We start from the raw sequence: 23,265 nt of genomic DNA, 5'->3' as shown, positions 1-23,265 counted from the left end.
GGTTGGCAGGTCAGGATCTGTTGCTGCCACCCTGGGTCCTGAGCCTGACCCACCACCAGCAGAACATGTCCCTTCCCCAGTCCTGGCCTCAGTTTCCCCTCTGGGAAGGGCTGGGAGTGGCTGAGCAAGGTCTTCTCCTCCTTCTTCCAGCTCCAAAGTGCTAGGATTCTGAGGGTCCCTGAACCTTTGGCACCTGGAGAAGAAAGGCGCAGAAATCAGCCACTGACTTTGGGGAGGGGGAGTTGCTGCGGCCCAGAGGGATGCAGACCTTCCGTTTTGGGCCCGCTCTGAACTGAGGCCCCGCCTCAGCTCTGTCCCCAGACTGGTTGGGTCTCACTGACCTCTCACCTCTCTCCACCCGGTGTGTCCCTGTGAGAAGGCATATCACACGGAGTGCAGCCAGTGAGGCTGGGGCTCACCCCCAGATCCCAGTCCCGCAGCCTGGCCACGTGGCTTCTCTCCGTGATGGAAGGAGAGAGGGACCCTTAATGAGGTGCTGGCAGGGCACTTCTGGCCAGAGGTTCCTCATTGCCAACCACACCTGTGTTTGGGAGGAGCCGGCACAGTGGGGGCGGGCGGGCGGAGAGGGGCCCCTGCAGGCCAGGTCAGCCAAGAGCGCTGTGCTTTGCTAGACATGTCCCTGGCCAGGACTGTGCCATCAGCCACACCCTGCCAGCTTTAGCACCGTGTGGGCCCTGGGCGGAAAAGGCCTCTGCTTCCAGCAGCTGCTTCCTACCACTTTCCCCTCCCCCCGCGCTGGTCACAGGCTGCATTTCAGTGGCTCAGCTAGGCCTGGTGTCATCTGTCTCCCTGTCCCTGGGTAGGTGGGCGGGTGGGCAGCACGTGCTCCGTCTCCTCCTATACCAGCCCCCCATCTATCACCTCTCTGTGCTGCTCTGCGACTCGGGTTCTCTGTCTCAGACGCAGCCTCGGGTCCTCCGCCTCTCCCCGCTCTGCTGTCTCCGTGTTGTTGCTTTTCTGTCCTGTGTTTCCTTTCTCTGCCCTGCCCCTCAGGTGTGCGGGGGGTAGCATCCTGCTCCTCCCACTAGTGCGTGTGCCGTGGAGGGTCCCACTCGGAGCCAGGGAAGGGTGTGATCCTCGAGACCCCAGCCCCAGGCCTAAGAGACCCCCCGCAGGCCAGCACCCCCTCCCTCACACCTTCAGTGGGTGCACAGCGGGCTGGGGCCAAGCGCTGCTGTCGGCGCCGTCAAAGCCCTTCCGCACCCTCCCTGGCTGCGTCGGCCTCCACGGGCGGTGGGCAGGCAGCCCAGGGACACGGACAGGCACACGGTAGCTGACGCACATGGGACAGAGTGGTGGGGGACCCTTCTCCCCCTATGTCTGAGTCACATTGGAGAGTCCGGAGACCAGAAGGAGCTGGGGAGAAGCCAGAGGCAGGGCCACCTGGGCGGCTCAGGTGGGCGGAGCTCAGAGTGGCAGTGGTGGGAGTCGGGAAGGGAAGAGATAGGACAGGATTGGCAACCCCCCCCAGGCCTGGGCCCCTTCCTCTCCTCTCCTCCCCTCCCCCTCACCTTTCCATATTCTCCCAGCATGGCCTGGGCTGTCCCAGGTGCCAGCAGCTCTGCTTTGCCCAGCAGCCCCTGGACCTGGCTGATGGGTGCTGGTGTAAGCAATTCGGATCTGAGGAGAGGGGGCGGGGCAGGGGGAGGTCTGTGGGCTACAGTGCACATGTGTGCACGTACACACAATACATGCGCTAAGCATGTCAACTTAGAGGCAGGCGTTTGCCCGTGTTCCCGATGGCCCCCCGCACACCCACGTTTACTCTCAAGTTCCCCTGTAGCTGGCCACGAGGGCACGCAGCCTGTGCACACAGGCATGTGTGTGTGCTCACGCCCGCCCGCACTTCCGTCTCCCGGTGCGTGTCAGCACCCCCTCCCGCACTGGCGCTGTGAGCCAGCGCACACCTGCGTGCGCACCTGCATACAAATGTGGTCCCCAGACGTTTCTAGCTGGAGGAGGTGCAGATGGAGGGTTCTCTGACAGGGCGAGCTTGGCGACTCAGCCTCCTCCAGTGCAACCTCTCGGCCTGTGTGTGCACATGTGTGTGTGTGCGCATGCAATGCGGGGTTGGGGGAGGACCAGGGCCACAGAAGGGGCGGGACTGGCCTGGGGTCCCCTAGGAGCCAGTGGCCACCTGGAGCAGGAGCCCAGGCCTCCGACTCCAGTCCTCAGCCTGCACTGTGCAGCCAAGGACAGGGAGGCTGCCTGCTGCCTAGGCTCCCCTTCCTGCCGGCTGCCTGCGGCGCCCCACCCCCACCCCTGCCTGGCCCCTCATCCCTCGATGCTCCTGTAGGGCGCAGGGAGGTGTGAGGCCACCTCTCCTGCAGGTCCTGATGATCCCAGCCTCTGACTCCACTCAGGTTTCATCTGAGGGGTCATCTGGATGCCCCAGTCACCTGCCACCTCAACAAAAACCTCCTGCTTGGACCTCTGTGGGCACGTTGCCCCTCCCCGCTCCTCTTTCCTCTGTTCCAGCACCCCTCTGGGGCTTAGGGCTGCAAATTGGTTTTACTTTAAAGACAAAGGTTTAATTTTTTTTTTCTCAAAGCGTTCTTCTTCCTGGAGTTTCCCGGGAGGGGGGGCAGGAAACAGAGGTGGCTCTTGTGAACAGCCTTTGGCTTGCTTTATCCAAACGTGGGCTTCTCTTGCCCCATCTTCACATCCCTGGCCATGGCTCAGGGTGGGGGGAGGGAGCACTGGGCGGGAGCTGGAGCCCCATCTGGCTGTGGGGCTGGGTCTGGTTCCCCAGGCCACTGGGACAAAGCCTTCCCTGGTCTGGGGCTCGGTTTCCCCACTTGGAAAATGAGGGTCTGCAGGCTCTGAGCCCAGCGCTGCCCCCTGCCCGTCTGTATCTTGGGCCCGGGGAGCCCGGCTCACCTCACTTCTTCCCTAGCCGATGGCCAGGCAGGGACCGGGTCCCTGCGTCATGGATGTGGAGACAGACTCAGGTGGTGTGCTTGGTCTACCTAATTGGGCCCAGTGGGCTGGGCCCCAGACCTTGTGATTTCCGCTGCCTCGAGAGCCTTGATCCCGGCCCAGGCTGTGCCGTGTGACTCCTGGCAAGTCCCTGCCTCTCTCTGGCGGAGCTTTGATCCCGGTATTCTGGAGGCCTTCGACTTGTATGCCTGTCTGAGGGCTCCCCTGCCACCCCTACCCCATCTTTGAGGAGGTGGGTTTGGGGGGGCATCTGGCTTCTCCCTCTTGCCCTCTCTTTCCCTCAGCTCTGCCCCTGTCTGTACCAGGAGCTTGTCCATATCCTCCCCGTGCTGGAGACCCCAGCCTCCACATCCCCCTTCCTGGGGGGCCCACAGCCACGCTGCTCTGCTCCCCTCCCCCATGGGATCCAAGACAAGGGAATTATTTTTGGAACAAGAGCAGTTACACAACAAATGAATTATTTATCTCTGGGCACGGAGGAGAGGAGGCATTTTTGCTGGGCTTCTTAATTCCTTTTCTGGATCGGAGGATACCTGCCCGGGTACGTGGCCACATGCGTACGGCCCGTTGGTCCTACACGAGACTAGGTGCGCTCGTGTGTGTGTGTGTGTGTGTACCTGTCTGTGTGCATGCCGTGGGGTTTGGATCACGTGGGGTGCGTGGGTCCCTGTGTGGGCATGTGGGTGAGCGTGGGCATGAGTGTGCTAGGCCGTGCGTGTGAGTGCGTGTGAGTGTTATATGCACCTGACCTGTTAACTTGCCAGTCTCCCTTCTGTGCCCACTGTCCTCAGACTTTGTCCCTCCTCCCCCTTCCCTCCCTTGCCACCCACCACACTCCCTTCTTTCATGTAAGGGACCCCAGGGTGCTACTGGCACAGAGGACCGCCCCCTCCCCGGCAGGAGGGGTGGAAAAGGGACTGGGGGCCTGCACTGGACTTCGAGGGGCTGCTCTGAGCCTGCACACTGATCTGTCACCCCCTTCTCGGTGCTGCCTTTCAGGAACCAGGTGACAGATGGGTCTCTTCCTTCCTGCCCCTGTCTTACTTGCTCCCCCTCAGAGCTCCACTCTCCAGTCTTCCATGGGAATCGTCTGAAGTTCTGAGCCCAGAACCTGAGGAGGAAGGAGAGGAGGAGGCGGAGGAGGGAGAGGAAGTCAAGCCCCGAGAGCCGGTGCTGGTTCCCAGCAGAAGAGCAACGTGGGAAGCAGGCCGTGGAGCCAGCAGCACCCCTGGCCCTGGCCTGGCCGTGGTGCCCAGTGCCTCCTGGTAGTGCCCCAGAAGGCCCCCGACGGTTGGCACTGGCGGTGCCTGCCTCACCTGGGGCCCCTGTGCTGGGGGTCGCCCCCAAGATGGTGGCGGCCCCAGGGAGGACTGTGCTGCCAGCCCCAGCCTCCGGCCGCTAGGCCCTGCGTGCCCCTCACCCGGAGCCTGGCCTGCGGGGGGGCGTGGCCAGCGCCATGCTGCGCCTGGGGCTGTGCGCGGCTGCGCTGCTATGCGTGTGCCGGCCAGGCGCGGTGCGCGCCGACTGCTGGCTCATCGAGGGCGACAAGGGGTATGTGTGGCTGGCCATCTGCAGCCAGAACCAGCCGCCCTATGAGACCATCCCGCAGCACATCAACAGCACCGTGCACGACCTGCGGCTCAACGAGAACAAGCTCAAGGCCGTGTTCTACTCCTCGCTCAACCGCTTCGGGAACCTCACCGACCTCAACCTCACCAAGAACGAGATCTCCTACATCGAGGACGGCGCCTTCCTGGGCCAGTCGAGCCTGCAGGTGCTGCAGCTGGGCTACAACAAGCTCAGCAACCTGACCGAGGGCATGCTGCGCGGCATGGGCCGCCTGCAGTTCCTCTTCGTGCAGCACAACCTCATCGAGGTGGTGACGCCCGCCGCCTTCTCCGAGTGCCCGAGCCTCATCAGCATTGACCTGTCCTCCAACCGCCTCAGCCGCTTGGACGGCGCCACCTTCGCCAGCCTGGCCAGCCTCATGGTGTGCGAGCTGGCCGGCAACCCCTTCAACTGCGAGTGCGACCTCTATGGCTTCCTCACCTGGCTCGTGGTCTTCAACAACGTCACCAAGAACTACGACCGCTTGCAGTGTGAGTCGCCCCGTGAGTTTGCCGGCTACCCGCTGCTGGTGCCCCGGCCCTACCACAGCCTCAATGCCATCACCGTGCTCCAGGCCAAGTGCCGCAATGGCTCGCTGCCCTCCCGGCTCGACAGCCACCCCACGCCCTACTCTACTGACGCCCAGCGGGAGCCGGACGAGAACTCGGGCTTCAACCCCGATGACATCCTTTCGGTGGAGCCGCCGGCCTCATCCACCACGGATGCGTCCGCAGGGCCTGCCATCAAGCTGCACCACGTCACTTTCACCTCGGCCACCCTGGTGGTCATCATCCCGCACCCCTACAGCAAGATGTACGTCCTGGTCCAGTACAACAACAGCTACTTCTCCGACGTCATGACGCTCAAGAACAAGAAGGAGATCGTCACCCTGGACAAGCTGCGGGCGCACACCGAGTACACCTTCTGCGTGACCTCGCTGCGGAACAGCCGCCGCTTCAACCACACCTGCCTGGCCTTCACCACACGGGACCCAGTCCCCGGCGACCTGGCGCCCAGCACCTCCACCACCACGCACTACATTATGACCATCCTGGGCTGCCTCTTCGGCATGGTCATCGTGCTGGGCGCCGTGTACTACTGCCTCCGCAAGCGGCGCATGCAGGAGGAGAAGCAGAAGTCTGTCAAGGTCAAGAAAACCATCCTGGAGATGCGCTACGGTGCCGAAGTGGAGGCCGGCTCTGTCGTTCACGCCGCCCAGAAGCTGGGCGAGCCCCCAGTGCTGCCCGTGTCCCGCATGTCCTCCATCCCCTCCATCATCGGGGAGAAGCTGCCCACCTCCAAGGGGCTGGAGGCCGGGCTGGATACACCCAAGGTAGCCACCAAGGGCAACTATATTGAGGTGCGCACGGGCACAGGCGGGGACGGCCTGGCCCGGCCCGAGGATGACCTCCCGGACCTGGAGAATGGCCAGGGCTCGGCCGCTGAGATCTCCACCATCGCCAAGGAGGTGGACAAGGTCAACCAGATCATTAACAATTGCATCGATGCCCTCAAGCTGGACTCGGCCTCTTTCCTGGGGGGTGGCAGCGGTGGCGGGGACCCTGAGCTGGCCTTTGAGTGCCAGTCCCTCCCTGCAGCCACAGCAGCCTCCCCGGCAGCTGCCCCTGGGGCGCTGGAGCGTCCCAGCTTCCTTTCACCCCCCTACAAAGAGAGCTCCCACCACCCCCTACAGCGCCAGCTGAGTGCCGATGCTGCCGTGGCCCGGAAGACCTGCAGTGTCTCGTCCAGCGGCTCCATCAAGAGCGCCAAGGTCTTCAGCCTGGACGTGCCCGACCACCCAGCCTCCGCGGGGCTGGCCAAGGGTGACTCCAAGTACATCGAGAAGGGCAGCCCCCTCAACAGCCCCCTGGACCGGCTGCCGCTGGTGCCTGCGGGCAGCGGCGGGGGTGGCGGGGGCGGCGGGGGCAGTGGGGGTGGCGTCCACCACCTGGAGGTGAAGCCCGCCTACCACTGCAGCGAGCACCGGCACAGCTTCCCAGCCCTGTACTACGAGGAGGGCGCCGACAGCTTGAGCCAGCGCGTGTCCTTCCTCAAGCCGCTGACCCGCTCCAAGCGGGACTCCACCTACTCGCAGCTCTCCCCCAGACACTACTACTCAGGGTACTCCTCCAGCCCTGAGTACTCCTCGGAGAGCACGCACAAGATCTGGGAGCGCTTCCGGCCCTACAAGAAGCACCACCGGGAGGAGGTGTACATGGCCGCGGGCCACGCCCTGCGCAAGAAGGTCCAATTCGCCAAGGACGAGGACCTTCACGACATCCTCGATTACTGGAAGGGGGTCTCGGCCCAGCAGAAGCTGTGACCCTCTCCTCCCCGGTGAGGTTGGAGGGGGAGGGCGGGAGCACACGGGGAAGGGGCCGGGTGGCCGGGCAGGGGTGCTCAGGGGGCCGAGGCCGAGGAGTGGACGCACACGCACACCCACACGCACGCACCCACGCACACACCTGACCACCACCTGACTGTGAACAACCACCACCCGACAATAACGGACAGGAAAACAAAGACACGTTCTCCTTAAAGTTTACACACTGATACCGAAACCAGGAGTCTTTACTGTGCTGCCCAGGGACTCTGGGGGTGGGGGTGCGGGGCTGGGAGGGGCAGGCAGGCGGTGAGGAAGCCAAAGGAAAGTAGGGCCTGGGGCTCTGGCATTAGGGACAGGTTTGGGGGCAAAGGAGCATGGGGCAGAGATGGATTGCAGCCACTCTGGAGCAGGGAGAGGTCCCCTGTTAGGGGACCAGTCACTTGGAGATTAACACCAGGTGGACATGGGGCATTGTTTCCTTCCTTTGTGGATGGGGAAACTGAGGCCCAGGGAAAGGAGAGGAGGTGAGAACCCCAGGGCCACAAGGCAGGTTACAGTCAGTTTCCCGACTTCCGCAGCCTAGTGCTAACCCCACCTCCCATGGCTGCCCCGGGGCCCCATCCTCCATTCACAGACCACCCCCTTCCACGTGTGGTCACCTAGGGCTGAGGGATCTGAGAATCAGGTGGGTGCTTTTTTCTTTCTAGAAAGCCCCACAGCCACGCCCTCAGAGCATGGAGCTATGGTTCTTCATGAGGGGCGGGGGTGGGGGGTGGCCCACGCCAGCAGCCAGGACAGGGGGGAGGTCCTGCGGACAGGAAAGGAGCAGAGGCACGGGGACGCCCCACCGGCCCCTTCATGTGTCTTCCAAGTAGCTGGGAGGTCTGAGGGGCATGGTGGATCCCCGCCACCTCTCACGTGAGGCCTCCACACCCCGACCCCCAGCTCTCTGGGCCTCCAGGACCCCTACTTGTCCCGGAAGGGCAGCAGTGCACTGTGATGCCCAGGGGGACCCACAGGGAGGCGGGGTGTCACAGGGCCTTCCCGCCTGTGCCCCTGCATCCTGACCTCCTACCTGTGTAACCCCCATCACGGGCTCTTAGGGCAGCATCCCAACCTGCCCCGAGGAAGGAGGGCTTTCCCACCCGGCCCCTCTTGGCTGCCCCACCTCCGGCCTGAGGGGCTCTCATATTTCCATGGAAATATGGAGACGGCCCCTCCCCCTTTGCTGCTCCCCACCCAACATCGAACAAAGCACAAACAGTGAGTGCCTCCCCCTGCTGGGGGGTGGCGCAGGCTGGGTTTACAGGGCCCCTCCCTGTCCCTGGCCAGCCGCTGTCTCCTTGGCAACCCAGAGCCCGGCTGTTGGGACCGTTGGGCTGCTGGGGACTCTCCCAGTGTGGGCGGTAGAGGGCGGTGCGTGAGGACAGGGCCAGAGCGCAGCTTCCTTGCTCAGGCACTGGGGCTTCTTGGAGTGGGCTGGGTCGGGGGGCAGGTCTGGGGTGCTGAAACCGTGGGGTCTTGAACACTGGGTGCTGAGGGGCCGGAGACAGTGGTCCCTTCTCCTTTGGTTGGGAGGTGGGTCGGTGAGGAGTGGGGACGACTCTAGCTTTGCCCACCTGCTGACATGCCCCTCGGCTCCACATGCACCTCAGGATGGGGAGCAGCCCACTCTGCCCTCCTCACACCCCTGCCAGGGACCCCTGACCTCTGGCCTGTTGTCACCCAGCTGGTTTTTTTAATATTTGGGAAGTGTGACTGTGGGTTGAGGGCGGGCGCCGGGGTGAGACCAAGACCTGTACTGTGTGGGGGGCCCTGCCGGGGGAGGACCATGGAGGGCAGGGGGACTGGGGCTCAACTGATCACCTCTCTCTCACCCACATGGGGGACGGACCAAGCCCGGGCCCACTTTGGGGTGACATTTGCAAAGAAAGGACTGTTCTGGGCAGTGGAAGGGAGGGGGTCGGCACAAGTATGCAGAGCAGACCTCCCCCAACCCCCCAAACCTACTCCCAACCCCTCCTCACACCGACTGGCAAAACCGGGGGGAGCAGCAGGCGGAGTGCCAGCGGTGTGAGGAAGCAGACTCCCTGTTATATTTGCATGACGACTCCCTGTATTTTTCTGAGCAAACATCTGTCGTGTATGTGCTGGTTTGTCCAGACGCCCCTGCCCCCCGCCCCGCCGCCCCCCGTCTCCCACACACCCTCTATTGCGATCTGACAAGCAGCTCTTGACGCTCGGGGAAAGGGCCAGCTCTGCAAAAGACCCAAAACAGGTGCCGCCCAAACACAGCCCTTGTCCCACACCCGCATCCTGTCTCTCTGAGTTGGGGCTCACAGTGCCACCTCCCCTCCTCCCAATGTCTCTCTCGTCCACAGTTCCTTCCCACCTGTCCTCATCCTCACCCTTTCCCTCCCTCCTTCCCTGTCAGGGAAGGGCAGCCAGGGAAAGGGAGCGTGGTGGGGGGACCTCTCCTCTGATGCACTCCCCTGTTATGCAGATGGAGAATTCAGGGTCCCCAAAGATGGAGGAGCCTGGCGATTTGGCTACCAGGTGGGGTGTGGGGCTAGTCACTCTGCTGAATATGGGAGGCCAAGAGCTTGGGGCTTCTTGGACAGCTTCGTGGGGGGCTTGGGGCCCCGAGGGAGGAGCCCAGGGGAGGAGCTGCAGAACTGAAGTCAGAGGGCCACTGGCCTCCGGAGAGGTGGAGCCGCCCACAGGGATGGCTCGGGCAGCAGGATCAAGGGCCTCCCCTTTCCATTGACCCACCATTCCTGGTTGAAGATGACCCACAAAGCCTCAGACCCTCTCCCTTCAGCGAACTTTAAGAATAGGTTTCCATCCTCACAGCGAGGGTTTTGCCACCTGAAGAGGTGAACTGACCTTCACGACCCAGGTCCCACAGACCTTTGGGGCGGAACAGTTTCTGAAACTCCGGCCTCTGGAACAGCCGGCCAGGCGTGATTCCCCAGCTGCCCAGGCCAGGCCCCTCCCTCTGGAGGAGAGACCACTGTGCTCAGGGCAGCCCACCCCAGAGGCCCTCTGGCACCTGTGTCCCCTGTGCTGTTCAGGGTAACTTCCCCAGGGGGAAGCAAACTATTCCCGAGAGACAAGTGAGCATTTATGTCAAGGAGCCTGGCTGGCCAGTGCCCAGTGTGTGTGGCGGTGAGTGGTGGTCTCTGATGTTCTCAGCTGGAAGCTGCTTGCCTGTCCCCCTCCCTGGAAATTTAAGAGGGGGGATCAAGCACAGGAAAGGCAAGGAAGGAAATCTTCCAGGGTCTCGTAAGCACACACTGAGGCCAGGCTGGGGACCAGGCATGGGGACAAGAGTGACAGGTCCTAGCTTATAAGGGGCTTACATGCCATGAAGGGACAGCCACAAAATGTCCCCAGGGATGGACACTGTGCAGAAAATTAAGTAGGGTGGTGGAGGAGGGAGGGGCTGGGGTGATCCTCCGCAGAAGAGGTCGTGGGCAGCGAAGCTCTGAAGGACGAGAGCCAGAGGGCTAGCCCACTGGCCATGGGAGAGTGCGGGAGGGCGGCGTAGGAGTGGCTGGGTGGCTGGAAGGACCCTCTCAGGCCACCCCCATGTGCTGCCCCTGTCCTCTGAGGGAGTCTCCCAGTCAGCATTCCAACGCCCTGTTCCTGGCGGAGCTCAGCTCTCTTTCCAGGGTGGTGGACGGGTGGGCAAGGCTTGGGGAAGCCCCGGGGGCGTCTAACCCCGCGTGGGGGCTGGACGGGCAGGACTGAAGGTGGCCCACGAGGCCAGTGTGAAGGTGGGGCTCTCCCAATCCCAGTGCTGTCCTCTCTGGCGACACTTGTGCTCCAGGACCCCCTCGGCCCCAGAGGCTGCCAGGCTCCCCATTCTTCTCAGCCCCACACCCTCCCACCTTTAGGACAGAACCAGTATTTACACTACCTGCCCCCCATGCTGGCCCGGTGTTCCCCACAGAGGTGCCTCTGCTGCTGGGCAGTGGGGAGAGGAAAAGGGGTGTGGCTTGGGGTTTGGCGGGGAGGGTCTGAGCCTCTCTTCCTTCCCTTGCCCCTCGCCAAACAAGCACAGGGCTGGCCTGGGGCCAGGGGTCCGGGTTCGCACCCTCCCTTCCTCTCCCACCTCCCCTCTCCCCCAGGAGCCACCAGCCCCTGGGTCTCGGCACCTGGTTTGGGTCCTGCAGAGTTGGGCCCCGGCCTTGGGCTACGAACCTGTGAACCCTAGCTGTGTGTGGACGTTTCCTTCCTCGGGGGCAGGGGGGCCTGAACCCTCTCCTTTTCTTCTTTTAGGGGGGTAAGTTCAGTTATTTTCTCTTCCTGATATCTGCCTCTCCCTCTTCCCAACTTCCTGTTTTAAACTGAATGGCACGAAATTGTTTTCCTCAACTCGAAGATTCCTGTATGGAGAGAATCAATTTCTATATTTGCAATAAATTTCTTATTTAAAACGATGGGGCCTAGGTCTGTGTTGAATGTCAGCGCGGCTCCCCGCCACCCCCCCACCCCAGGTGGAGTCCCACTCCTCCAGCCCCTGTGGCTTCGGGCCCCATTTCCCTTCCTCACCAGACCCTCACATGCCCGGTCAAGGAATGAGGGCCATCGGATAGGCAGTTAGCACCCCTGGTCAAGGCAAACGGAAGTGTGTCCGCCCCACAGAGGGTGGGCTGGCAGGGAACTAGAGGGACGCTGCCCCCTGCCCCAGCCCCTGCTAGCCTGGGGCCTGATGGCTGCTCCTCCTGAAAACCTGGGAGCCCCTCTGCCAGCTGCCCTCGCCCGCCTTCCCGGTGTCCCGGCCTCCGTCATCACTGCATTGAGGCCTTGGAGGTGGAGGGACCTTCGGGCATCGTGTCTCCGCTGATTCCCGGGGGGTGATGCCCTCAGAGGGTTGGATTGAAGGGGGGCCCAGTGGGTCACCGGTCATGGCCCGGCCAGCTTCCAGGCTGCCTGCCTCTTTCCACAGTGGCTCCCAGCTGGTCTTCTGTCCTTTGCTCCACAGCTGTGAGCCGCCCACCAGCCCCTTCTCATCAGAAGACCAGGTGTTACAACTTGTCTTCCTGGTCAGGCACAGGGAGCTCAGTCTTCATCCAGCGACCTCAGGCTGAACTGCCAAAGCTCCACTCAGGCAGAGCACAGACCCCCCACACCCAAGTCCCCCTGATTCCCGGTCCAAGCCCCAGCCTCCTTGTCTCCCCACTGAGCAGAGCCCGTCCCCACCCATTTCTAAGACCCCTGACTCCGACTACCACAGGCCCTTCCGCAGGGAAGCCCCTGATTCAGCCCCGGTCTCCATGAGGGGCACTGGGAGGGACCCCCAGCACTGAGTGAGCCCCCGTGAGTGATGTCCCAGGGCAGCGTCTGCCTCTTCAACACTGGGTCAGAGTTCCTGTTTCCCGGTGGCTGGCAGTTTGTGTGGCCTGCAGGGAAGCTTCTGGAAAGGCTCAGGGCTGGGGCCCAGCTGGACTGCTGATCCCGCCAAGCCGCCCTCAAGCTCCCTCGATGCTGCTATCCCGAGGTGACTGCCGAATGCACGGCGGTCCCCCTGTTCCCTGGCTCTCCTGAAGCTGTTCCCGTCTTGCTTCCCGTGGGAGGGTTGCTACGAACTGGCACCATGGTGGGAGGAGGGGGCGGGGCCAGGTGTGTGGACAGAGGAGCAGGTGCTGGAATCTCACCAGCTCTGTGTGCTCAGGCCTGCTGCTGGGGCTGTCCTGGGTCCCCAAGGCTGTCTCAGGCCCTGGGCGGCCCCGGTGGCTCTTCACCATCATGGGCTTTTCCTCCTGGCGGCGGGCCAGGGTGGGGGGGCTTCCCATTATTCCTGAGGAAACAAAGATGTGACCAAAAGTGGACATGAAAAGTGGTAACAAGAGACAAAGAAAATATTATATAATGACAAAGGAGTCAGTTCATCAAGAAAATATAACAATCACAAATATGTACGTACCAGAAAAAAAAAACTGGACGTGAGCCTAGTGGACGCAGGCCAGTCCAGGGCCTTCCACAACAGGCTACCCCCAGTCCCCAGCGTCCCCAGCCTGTACCCCTCAGATTTCAGGACGACCGGCCCTTACTAGGAATTTGGAAGTGTCCTCAAGGGTAGCATTGCTTTTGTGCCCGGAAGGCTCATTCTGTTATTGCTCAGCTTTCAAAAGAACTCCACTGACTACAGGTACAAATTCAGAGACTATTACTCTGTTTATAAATCTAGGAAATTTTAACATGCACATGTAAGGGGACTTTTGCTTAATTTAGATCCTGTTTACAAATGCCATTAATCCAATGTCTTAACCAGCCCACACTTTGCCCAAAAGTCCAGACACGTTCTCTTTAAAATGCTTCCTTTATTTGAAGAACAAACAAAACCTGTGTCCCGGTGACTTTCTAGGACTCTAGGGTAACTGTGGCCTCTTGTTGTGCCCCATCTTCTTATCACCTGAACGGGGTCCCAGGGAAAGTCTCGATCGGAATTAATTCCCGACTTAGAAACAATCAATTTGAATTTCAAGGGCACTGGCGCTTTAAAGAGCAAACATCAATAGCGCTCCCCCCCCCCCCCCCCCCCCCCCCCCCCCCCGCAAACGTGCCTGGACGTCTAAACCCAAGCCTGAGGGCTGTGTTTTATGGTTCCTCCTAATTATCTGCTGGGTGGGGACTCGTGCATTACTGACAAAACAGGGGCCGCCCACTGAGTCTGCCCTGTGGGCAGTTTGGGGTGAAACCTTCTTGCTGGCTGTGGCTCCCACAGACGGGGTTCTAGGTGGACAGGCTCTGGGTGCCACAGACAGGAGCCCAGTGCCAGGGAGACCTCTCTCTCCCTCTCTCTTCCTCCCTCTCTCTCCCTCCCTCTCTCTATCCCCCTCCCTCCCTCCTCCCCCCTCCTCTGCTCTGGTCTGTGCACTGCAAGTGGGGAGCGCTCAAACCGCTGCCTGGGAGGCCAAGCAGTCCACGACCTGCTTCCTCTCTCCTCCAGGAAGTGTGCAACCCACTGTGTCCCGCCAACCTTGACCCTGTCCAGATCAGGTGGGCTTCCTTCTCCTCCAGGTTCGTGAACATCCCTCCCACTTCACGAGACGCCCCCACGACGACGCTCTCTGGCCTGCTGCACCTGGTTTGGTTTGAAGGTGTTTCAATTCCAAGTGACTCCTCCTAGTGGCTGCCCCAGGAACTTCTCTTCTAAGTTGCGGCTTAGCTCAGTTCCTCTCCCCTCAAACTCCCACCTTGCCTTAGCGACAGCAAAACCTCTTTCTCCAGAGGCGCCCTCAGAATGAGCCCTTGTGCTTGAGGGGGCACTGGGGACACCACCGGTCTTAGCTGGTTCTCAGAGGCCTGTCCCTGAGGGCATGGTCCTGGGCACCCCAGGCCTGGTCTGTGACCCTCCTCCCTGTTTCCCCCAGCCTGCCACCTTCTGCCTCTGCCTCAGGGATGGAGGTTTTGTCAGGCCAATGGCCTCCTCCTCCTCCAGGTCAGGGCCTGGGAAGCCTCCAGAACAGGTCCGACCCCCTGACCTGGGCCCCCCTTTCCTGCCTGGATCCCTAGTGTCCCCCCACAGGTCTGCTGCTCTTTTCTCCACAGCTGTGAGCCGCGCCCACCGGCTTCTTCTCAGGGACCAGACGTTGCAACGTGTCTTCCTGGTCAGTCATAGGGCCGGAGCTCGGTCTTCATCCAGCGACCTCAGGCTGAACTGCCAAACCTCCGCTCAGGCAGAGCACGGCCCCCCCACCCCCAAGCCCCAGCCTCCATGTCTCCTTACTGGGCAGAGCCCGTCCTCACCCATTTCTCAGACCCCTGACTCCAACAGCCACAGGCCCTTCTGCAGGGAAGCCCTGATTCAGCCTGGGTCTCCATGAGGGGCACTGGGAGGGACCCCCTGGCACTGAGTGAGCCCCGGTGAGTGACATCCCAGGGCAGCGTCTGCCTCTTCCACCCTCTTTCCCGGGGGCTCTTTCCTGACCCCCGTCCCCTCCCTGGGAGTTTGTGTGGCCTGCAGGTGCACTTCTGAAGGACCCAGGGACAGGGGCAGGTTTGTGGGAGGGGGCAGAGGAGTAGGTACTGGAATCTCACAAAACCTGTCATCTCAAGACGGGAGCTGGGGCTGCCCCTGGGTCCCCCAGCTTGGCTCAGGCTCAGGGTCACCTGCCCAGCTGCTTCCTCCTCGCCCTGCCTGGGGCCTCCCCTTCCGTGGTTGTTGGGGTGGATGCCTCCTAGTTCTTCTGGAAAGCCCTCATTCTGCTCCTTGTCATCAGCAGGGTCCTGAAAGTGGTTTTATGGTAGCTGGGGCATTTTCCTTGAAATTTTCTACACCGTGGGGTTCAAAGGCTCCTTTCTGACTCTGGGCTTTCTCTTGGCCCCGATTCTACAGGTCCCCACCTGTAGCTTTCCTTTTTTATTCTCTGCCTTTGCAGTCGCTGCCACAGGGGCCGGGGCTCAGTCCACAGGAACGCCCTGTTGCAGGAGGGCTCTTTACCTGCAACGACGGAGACCCGGTCGGTGCCAGGTGTGCGCTGCAGGTGCAGATTCTGGGCTCCACATTCACTGTGCTCCCGTTCCTGCTCCTGTGGGCCACCCCTGGGGTTTGTCCGGGCTGGGCTCTCCAGCCTTGCGGTCCGGGGGAACATAGCTGTCACCTCTCCTTGTTATCTCTCCTTGAGTCTAGCTCTCAGACCGTGCCCCCATCCACCCCATGCTTGTGTTGGGTTCCAAGATGCCCTGAGGTGGAGTCGCAGACAGCAGGGGCTCCGGCCCTTGGCAGTGGTTCCCTCCGGGCTTCTCTGTTTTTTTCCTTCATTCCTGCCCCAAGGGTTTTGTAATCTCCATGGCCCAACCTCCAGGGGAGATCTGGGGCGGCCTCTGGCCTGGGGCCCAGCCTGCTGTCTGTCTGTTCTCAGTGCTGCCCAGCTTCCCTCCACGATGAAGCATGGTCCCAGATCTCCTGTCCTGGGCTCCAGTAGCTGTCGCCCACCTCTCTGACAAGCTGTCTTCGGCCCTCTTGGTTCCCACCTAAGGCAAGATTATGTGTGAGAGAATTTACACACAGTGACGGGAAGTGGAGGCCTCTGGGTGTCCTTGTCCTCAAGCTTCTTGCCTACCCTTTTGCTGATGACAGTTCCAGCAACCTCCCCCACCCCAGGTTCAGACAGCTACTAGAATCTGTAATGGCCTGGGGAGAAAACTCACCCACCTACCTTTCCTCTCTGTGCTCCTGCAAACAGTGTTTTGTCCCTCCCTCTATTTGGTAGGCACAGTAGCTGTGAATTCATAACCTTAGACCCGGGCTCTGTTGCGAGAACAGAATTCTCTCCAGGTCATTGACGCAGCGGAGGGATTCATGAGAAGAAAGGCGGAGGGGTACAGGACTACTGGGAGGGCGGCAGACCCAGACTCAAGCACCGGCTTTCCAGACCGACTTTCGAAGTAGCGGTGTGGACCTGGGCCACTGAGGGGGCGGCCTGGTTCATCGGGAGCCTCGGGAAGCCGGCCGCAGGGCCCCTGCAGCTGAATGGACGGCCGTGGGAGTTGGTGATGGGCTGAGGCTCCTCTGCTGGGGTAGGGGGTGCTCACAGAAGCAGAAGCGGGCTCTCTGCCTCATCGCCTCCTTCCACATCTCTCCAGAGTGTTTGATCTGCATAACGGAAGCCACCTCTGACCCTGAGCTCCAACAGGGGCTTGGCAGGCGGCTTTCTGGAATTCTGACCTCTACAATGCCAGCAGGCGCCCTGCCACAGGGCTGGCTGATCAATCCCTCCCACCTATCGCTTAGACAGTCGCACCGAATTCCCATAGCAACCCTATGCAGTAGGTGCTTCAGCTGTTCCACATTTTGGCCAACAAGACCAGAAACTGGGTTTTCCATGAGCTGGCACAGCTCTTCAGCACGCAGCAGGCTGGGATGGAATCCCACCCCATGTGACTCCCAAACTTTGCCTGTGCCCCTAGACAGCTTCTTCCAGACACCCCCTCAGGCCGAGGTCCACAGGCCCGAGGCCCAGGAAGGGCCCCGCAGGGCACCCCATCCCGTAGGCCAGCCCAGGGCTGAGGGAGATCAGCTTTGAAAGAAGCCCAGGCCCTGTGACAGTCCTGAGCCTCAGACGTATGTGAAGATGTCCCAAGCCCATTGGACCCTGCCTTCGAATTCTTGCTGTTAAAATTCTGGCCACTTCCGAGCTACGGGTTGCAGGTCCTTCATCGAACAATGAGAAGAATCAAGTCCAGAAAACGGGGGTGTTATCAGCGATGCTGACTCTTGGTTCTTTTTCCCCCCCCTCTAATTGCTGTCTGGTTGGTCCAGACACAAGAGTCTTCTTAAGGCTTAGTATTATCTGAGGAACGGTTACTTGAAGACCCCAGGTCTTTAACTGGACAGAGATCACAGACTCGCACACCTGTGGCAAGGCCCACAGGGTAGGTATTATCCTTGAATTGAATTATTCTCAATTGTTTATTTATTTTTTCTTCTAACTAGTTTATAGTAGTCACAAGAAAGTATTAATTGGCAAGTGATAATGATTTAATTCTTTGATGATGAGGTAATCTATTTGAACCAAGACAAAAAGCCAGCTCACTACCTAAAAAGGGATTTTTGAGAGTTTGATTAACCCTATTGATTACTTCCACGGGCTGAATCTCCTCTGCCTGCTGACCGCGCATGGCAGCCGGCTCTTACTGCTGCCTTCCCACGGCACTGTTTGCATATTCCACGGTCAACAGGATGAGGCGTCCACTTAGTGCTGCAATGGTTAACTTGAATCACAGACGTCAAGGCCGAGCGGACCAAAGCCCACGTTCCTGATCCGGTAAGTGGAAACATCAAAATTGGCATCAACTGCACGTTTGCTCTGACTTCCTGAAAGCTCTACACACGTCCGATTCGCCATTGGTTTCTTGTACACAGAGAAGCTGTTAAGAGTTGTTACCGGGAGCTCGTCAAATAAGAGGTAGACCCACACTCTTGAATGCAAAACAGGCTCAATGTCGACAGTCAGGTGGGGTACGAGTCGTTTATTGCAGGGGAGAATCAAATCATCTGGTCTTTAAGTTCCACGCACTTGTGTTTAGATGCCATGATGTTTAACTCTTGGTTCTTGAGTTTGGCAAAGAACGAATTCAGAACCAAGAACTCTAGAGCAAGAGGAAGTCTATTTAGCATGCAAAACGAAGTACACTCAAAGAGAAGGTTAAAGTGGGCTGCTCAGACAGCTGCCTCAGCCTGTAGGGAGGGTCACAGAGGTAGAAGAAGTGAGCCGGCTGGACTTCGTGGACTCAGGAAACAAGCTGCAGAGGCAGAAGAAGGGCCCTTGGAGACAGGGTCAGGGAGTTGGCCCAGGACGAGCTGCCGCTGCCTGCTGCTCCCCTGGTGGCAAGTCTCATGGAGACCCTTAGAGCTCAGGAGAAAGAAAGAAAGGACACACATCTGAGGAATGAAGACAGAGAGAGAGAGAGAGAGAGAGAGAGAGAGAGAGAGAGAGCGAGCGCACTGGGTCCTTTGTCTTAAGGGTTTTCATCTGTTTTCTAAAGGCGGGCATTTTAGGGGAGGTCTCAGGGGAGGGTCTCAATAGAATATTCCTCAGTTTTCCAGGCATGTCCCTTTAATCTGTTGATCTATCAAAATGAGCATATCGGGTCAGGGTAGTGTTTCTACGTCTGATTGGTCAGCACTAGGGTAGGGTGTCGTTGGTCATTGCATCTGTTTCTGATGTCAGCCCTGGCGTCACTTCATCTGGTGCTCCTGCTTTTCTGGACCTGGAACTGAAACACCACTGAGGCCTAGATGTTATCTCTGGCTTGACCAAAACTCTGTCTCTGTGGTCAGCAGAGCCAAGGCTTTGCTCCTGGAGTTATTCGATGAGGATCTGAACCTCATTGTGCCGAGGGCTTAATGCTTCACGGAGTGGCTGCTCTGCAGGGAGAAGGAGGCAGGTGAGTCAGGGTGCTGGGTGAGGCCAGTTTGAATCCGCTGTCTGTTTCCCCATTCTACTCACCAAGGAATTTTCCTGGGTTCTTACTCTCCTGCCTCCGACTATCAGGGCCGCTTCACAGAGTGACAAAGCTGCTTCTAGGGCTGACGGCAGCCACGGGCCACATCAATAGAACACAGGGTCCGGCAGGGGGAGGTGAGGGCGCTATGCTGTTCTGTACTTCCCAGATTCACCTGAGAGGCTGGGGTCAATTCAGGGTGACTCTTTCAGGAGGGAGGCTGACCCACTGAGGTCCATCTGCTGACAGCAATGTCATACGGAAGAGTCTGGAAAGCCTGTCCCATAAGGGCAACTGAGAAAACTCAGGGGCGATCTCCTTCAAGATGTGGGGCTGCTGAGTGGAAGAGAGACTGGCCATGTTTATGCTGCTCCAGGTGACGGAGAGGAAGTGAGTGACAGTGTAGTGATTTAGGGCCAACTTTGACTTCAGTGGGGCATCCTTCTCACCTGAGGACCTTGGTCAAATCTCAAAGGCTGAGGCCCTGGCTTTCCATGAGCCTGGGCCTCAGAGTTCTCAGTGCTCCAGGGGATTCTGATGCATGCCCGCACTGGGCAACCCCTGATGGTGGGGGCAGCCCCTGATCAGTGCAGGGGGAGGGGGTACACCTAAGAGGAGCCACTGCTGAGTGGGGTGGGCCCAGCACTGTGCCTCCCATTTGATTTTGATACAAACCCTTAGAACCAAACATTGTTACAGATTGTTTGGGGAAGTCATGAGTTCCCATAAGAAGCATCACAAAAAATAGGTAAGGATGATCAATGCCATAGAAGAAGAGTCTGGAAGATAATTCTTAGGTGAAGCTATAAAAATGGCCAAGAACCCTATGCAAACATGCTGCTCCAGCCTGGCAGAGATCAGAAGGAGCCTGTTCTCCCATACCCACCTTCCCTTCTTCCATCAGAGCAGAACTCTTGATTTTTGGCTGGGCACATGGTCCTCTATTGTAGAAGACAGACATTCCCCAGCTTCCCACCTAGGTGAGGCCATGTGCCCAAATTCTGACCAATGAGAAGGAACAGATTTCAGGAACCTTTATGAAAAGACAGCCGATAGGTGTGCTTTTTCTCCCTTCTCCTTATCCCTTCTTTCCTCCTGTGGCTTAAAGACGGGACATGATTGTTGGCGCTTCAGCAGCCATGTTGGGCTGTGAGGAGATCTTGGGAACAAAGATGACACACAGCAAATTACCAAGAGAAGGAGACTGGATGACTGCCACTGCTGAGCAGAGCTGCCATGCCTGCCCTGGATCACCAACCTCACGATGTTACCTGAGTAATAAATTTCTAGCTTATGTCTCTGTTATTTGTACCCATGCCCAATCCTAACTGATAAAATGCCAACAGAGAAATGCAGAAGACCATGGACTGTCACTATCACTCATTAGATTGGTAAGAATTAAAAGGTTATTATATCACTAGAGACAGTGCAGCACTGTGGTTACCATCCCTGGGGGGTCAGCCCCTGCCTGGACTTGGATGTTTGGCTGATGTCAGTAGCCCCTGTGCCACGTGCCTTTTCTGGGTGTCTCCACACCTATGTGAAAATGCATTCCTAGTCTGGAGGCTCATTATGAGAAAGTCTTAGCACAGTGCCTGGTGCAGAGCACACACTACCGCGCCCGCCATTACTCCTGTCATTTAGCTATCACGCCTGCTGGTAGTGTGCGGGTAGCTGGGACACGTTCCCAGTCGGTCAGAGACAGTGGACAAAGTGGACAGCCATTTCAGAGGGCTCTTAGCCATATCTGCTCAAACTTCACAAGTATATACGAGACTTTTTCTAAAGTGTCCCCTCTAATCCAGCAATTCTACCCCAGGTGCCTGAAGCCCTTGGGGCCAGGTGTTCCAGATGTTAGGAAGGTAATTCGGTGCAGGTGCCACATTCCGTATTCTTCTCCCTCAGGGTCTGGGGATGTTCCATGCTGCAGGCTCCTTGGGTCTTCAGCCCATCTCTGATTTCAGCCTCAGGCAGACTGTCTCATTTCAGCAGCAGCTGGGACATTGCCCTCGGGGCCACCCTCAGCTGGTACGGCCCCGGGGGCAGGTGGGCAAGTGCTCAACAGTCCAGGGTCCTCCAGGAGAACACTCTACGCTCTTCCCAAGTCCCTGAGAAGTCCACCTCCCACCTCCTTGCCCCACAGTCCTTTAAGTGACCTTGACAATGACCCTTGTTTGGCTTTCCCCTATCTTTGTGTCATTTCTGCCAGTCCCTGCCTCCCACGACCTGGCATCACCGACCGAGTAAACCACCTGCACCCAAGTCCTCTCTCTGGCTCTGTTTTTGAGGAGCCCCGCCCCAGGCACATTAATATTTCTTCAGCAAGGTGCAGGCATATTCGCAGTAGTGAGGTAAACAGAGACTCTAAATAGTTTCACATCGGTTTGGGTCAGATATCTTTTAAAAAGTGGGGCGGGGTGTTTTCCAAGCATTGGGATTTCTTGGCAGTGGATAAGAGATTGGTCTATATGCCCGGTGCCCAGAGGCGTACTTCGTCATGTTTGGTTCGGTCAGTGTGAATGGAGAACACCCTGGTGTCACAGGCTGCACCCAGAAGGCCCCAGCAGTGACCAGGACGTGGGGGCCTGACACGGGTCACTGGCAAGCAGTGTCTGTGGCATTGTGGCTGAGACGAGACAAATCACATGGACTACTGGGTCCTGTGGAGGAAAAGGGACGGCATGGCCACTCTCTCAAGAGGAGAGCGCCCTGACCCTTGCCTTGACAGGCTTTTACTGGCTTAATTTGCATAGGAATACAGGGCGTATATGGAAAACTCATCAATCATTGTCAGGCAGTAATAATCAAATAGATAACATTCAAAGAACTCTGAAGGCTTATTTTGAGTCTGGATCAAATAGCTAAAGGACCATAAAACTTTGGGGAAACACACTCATTTCAGGCTTGGACCCTTATCATTTAAATTGAGGGTATTAGCAAAGCAGGTTTCACAGGATTTTGTGCATTCTTTCTTAGGCCTAATCGCCCCAAGGAACCCACCCTTTCCAGCACAGGGCTGCACCTACCTCCGGCTTTGTTTCAGGCTTAGGTCAAGCAGGGGAAGTAAGACAGCCAAGAGATTAGGAGACTTCTTGCAGACAGAATGAGGACTCAGGCCATGTCAAAGCTGAAGGGTGAGGGTCCATCACCCCCTTTCTCCATAGCCCCCCAAGTCCTTCCATGAGGGCCCCTTCATGACCATGCCTGTCTTAGGTCGTCCCTCCCTTGAGGAATCTTACTCATCATTGGCTAACCAGTCATGCACTGGGGGCCAGGCAGGGTGAAGTAAAGGGGGCAGAGGCAGTGCCCCAGCCAGGGAGATAAGCTTTGTCTCCTTAGTGACTTAGGGTCCCCAGGTCTCTCACTCAGCCTTAGCCACGGGGGATTACAGTCTCTGAAACCAGGCAGGGCGGTTCCCAACAGAGGCCCTGCCCTCAGGAGGCTGACATCCAGGTTGGAGGAGACAGTTGATAAACACGGGTACATAAGGTGATTTCATCTCTGGCAACACTGGGGAAAGAGATCCTGGGATGGGGAGACAAGGCCGAATTCCATGCGGTGCTCAGTGGAGGCCCATCTGCGGCGGTGATGCCTGAGCCCAGACCTGCCTGATGACAAGGCCAGGACGCTGATCTAGGCACAGGAAACAGCAGATGCAAAGGTCCTGAGGCAGGATGGAGTTTTACTTGTTTGAGCAGGAGCAAGGGAGCCACAGGGGGAAGCACAGAGCTGGCAGGGCAGTGGGAGCAGGCCCAGGTGAAGAGTTTCTCATTTTTAGGGGCGGAGGGGTGTACTGATGAGCTTCAAGGGGTGGGGGTGTGGAGGAGCCACCACACCAGATGGGGGTGGCCTCATGGCCTGGGAGGGAACCCCCCACAGAGATACTGTTGGTTCTCACCTCGGGATGATTTTGTCACTCAGGTAGGTTGGCAGATTAAGCAAATGAAAATGCGGGACATCTGGGTAAATTTGAGATCAAACAACAGATAACTTTTAAAGTAGAAAGTATCCCAGATCGTGCATATTATCCAGATGTCCTATATTTTATCTGACAACCCACCCCAGGGGAGATTTGGTAATGTCTGAAGACATTTGTGGTTGTCACTACTGGGGAAGCAGTGGGGGGAGAGGCCAGGGATACTGCAGAGAACCCTGCAGTGCAGAGCACAGCCCCGCCACGAAGAGTGCGCCAGCCTAAAATGTCAGCGGTGGGAGGCTGAGATCCTCCTCATCAGATGAAAGGCAATATGATAAGGTACAATCCCATTTGTGTGTGTGTTTTAAAAAATCCAGTTAGCTATATAATTGCATAAAGTATGGAAGCTCACACACTAAAGTCACATGGGGCAGAGAGTCAATATACTTTAAATATTTCTGCAGTGTTTTATTATAGTTTTTTAATTATATTTTAT

The 23,265-nt window shown here is 58.5% G+C and overlaps 1 protein-coding gene across 8 annotated transcripts in view; it reads left to right on the top strand.

Moving 5' to 3' along the window:
• The window catches only part of ELFN2 (extracellular leucine rich repeat and fibronectin type III domain containing 2), a 48,322-nt gene extending 41,162 nt beyond the window's left edge, over window positions 1-7,160 (top strand). For 7 of the 8 annotated variants that reach the window (XM_053919534.1, XM_053919532.1, XM_071221095.1 and 4 more), the window contains one exon: window positions 3,961-7,160. In XM_053919534.1, the coding sequence (XP_053775509.1) occupies window positions 4,418-6,892 (2,475 nt within the window). In that variant the 5' untranslated portion in view covers window positions 3,961-4,417 and the 3' untranslated portion in view covers window positions 6,893-7,160. Of the gene's footprint in view, window positions 1-3,067; window positions 3,194-3,960 lie in introns of those variants that run through there. The other variant, XM_053919538.2, reaches the window with a different exon arrangement.
• Window positions 7,161-23,265: the final 16,105 nt, after the last annotated feature.

Source organism: Desmodus rotundus, chromosome 3 (assembly GCF_022682495.2).
Source record: "Desmodus rotundus isolate HL8 chromosome 3, HLdesRot8A.1, whole genome shotgun sequence".
NCBI lineage: Eukaryota > Metazoa > Chordata > Mammalia > Chiroptera > Phyllostomidae > Desmodus > Desmodus rotundus.
This window is presented reverse-complemented; position numbering and strand designations above follow the sequence as displayed.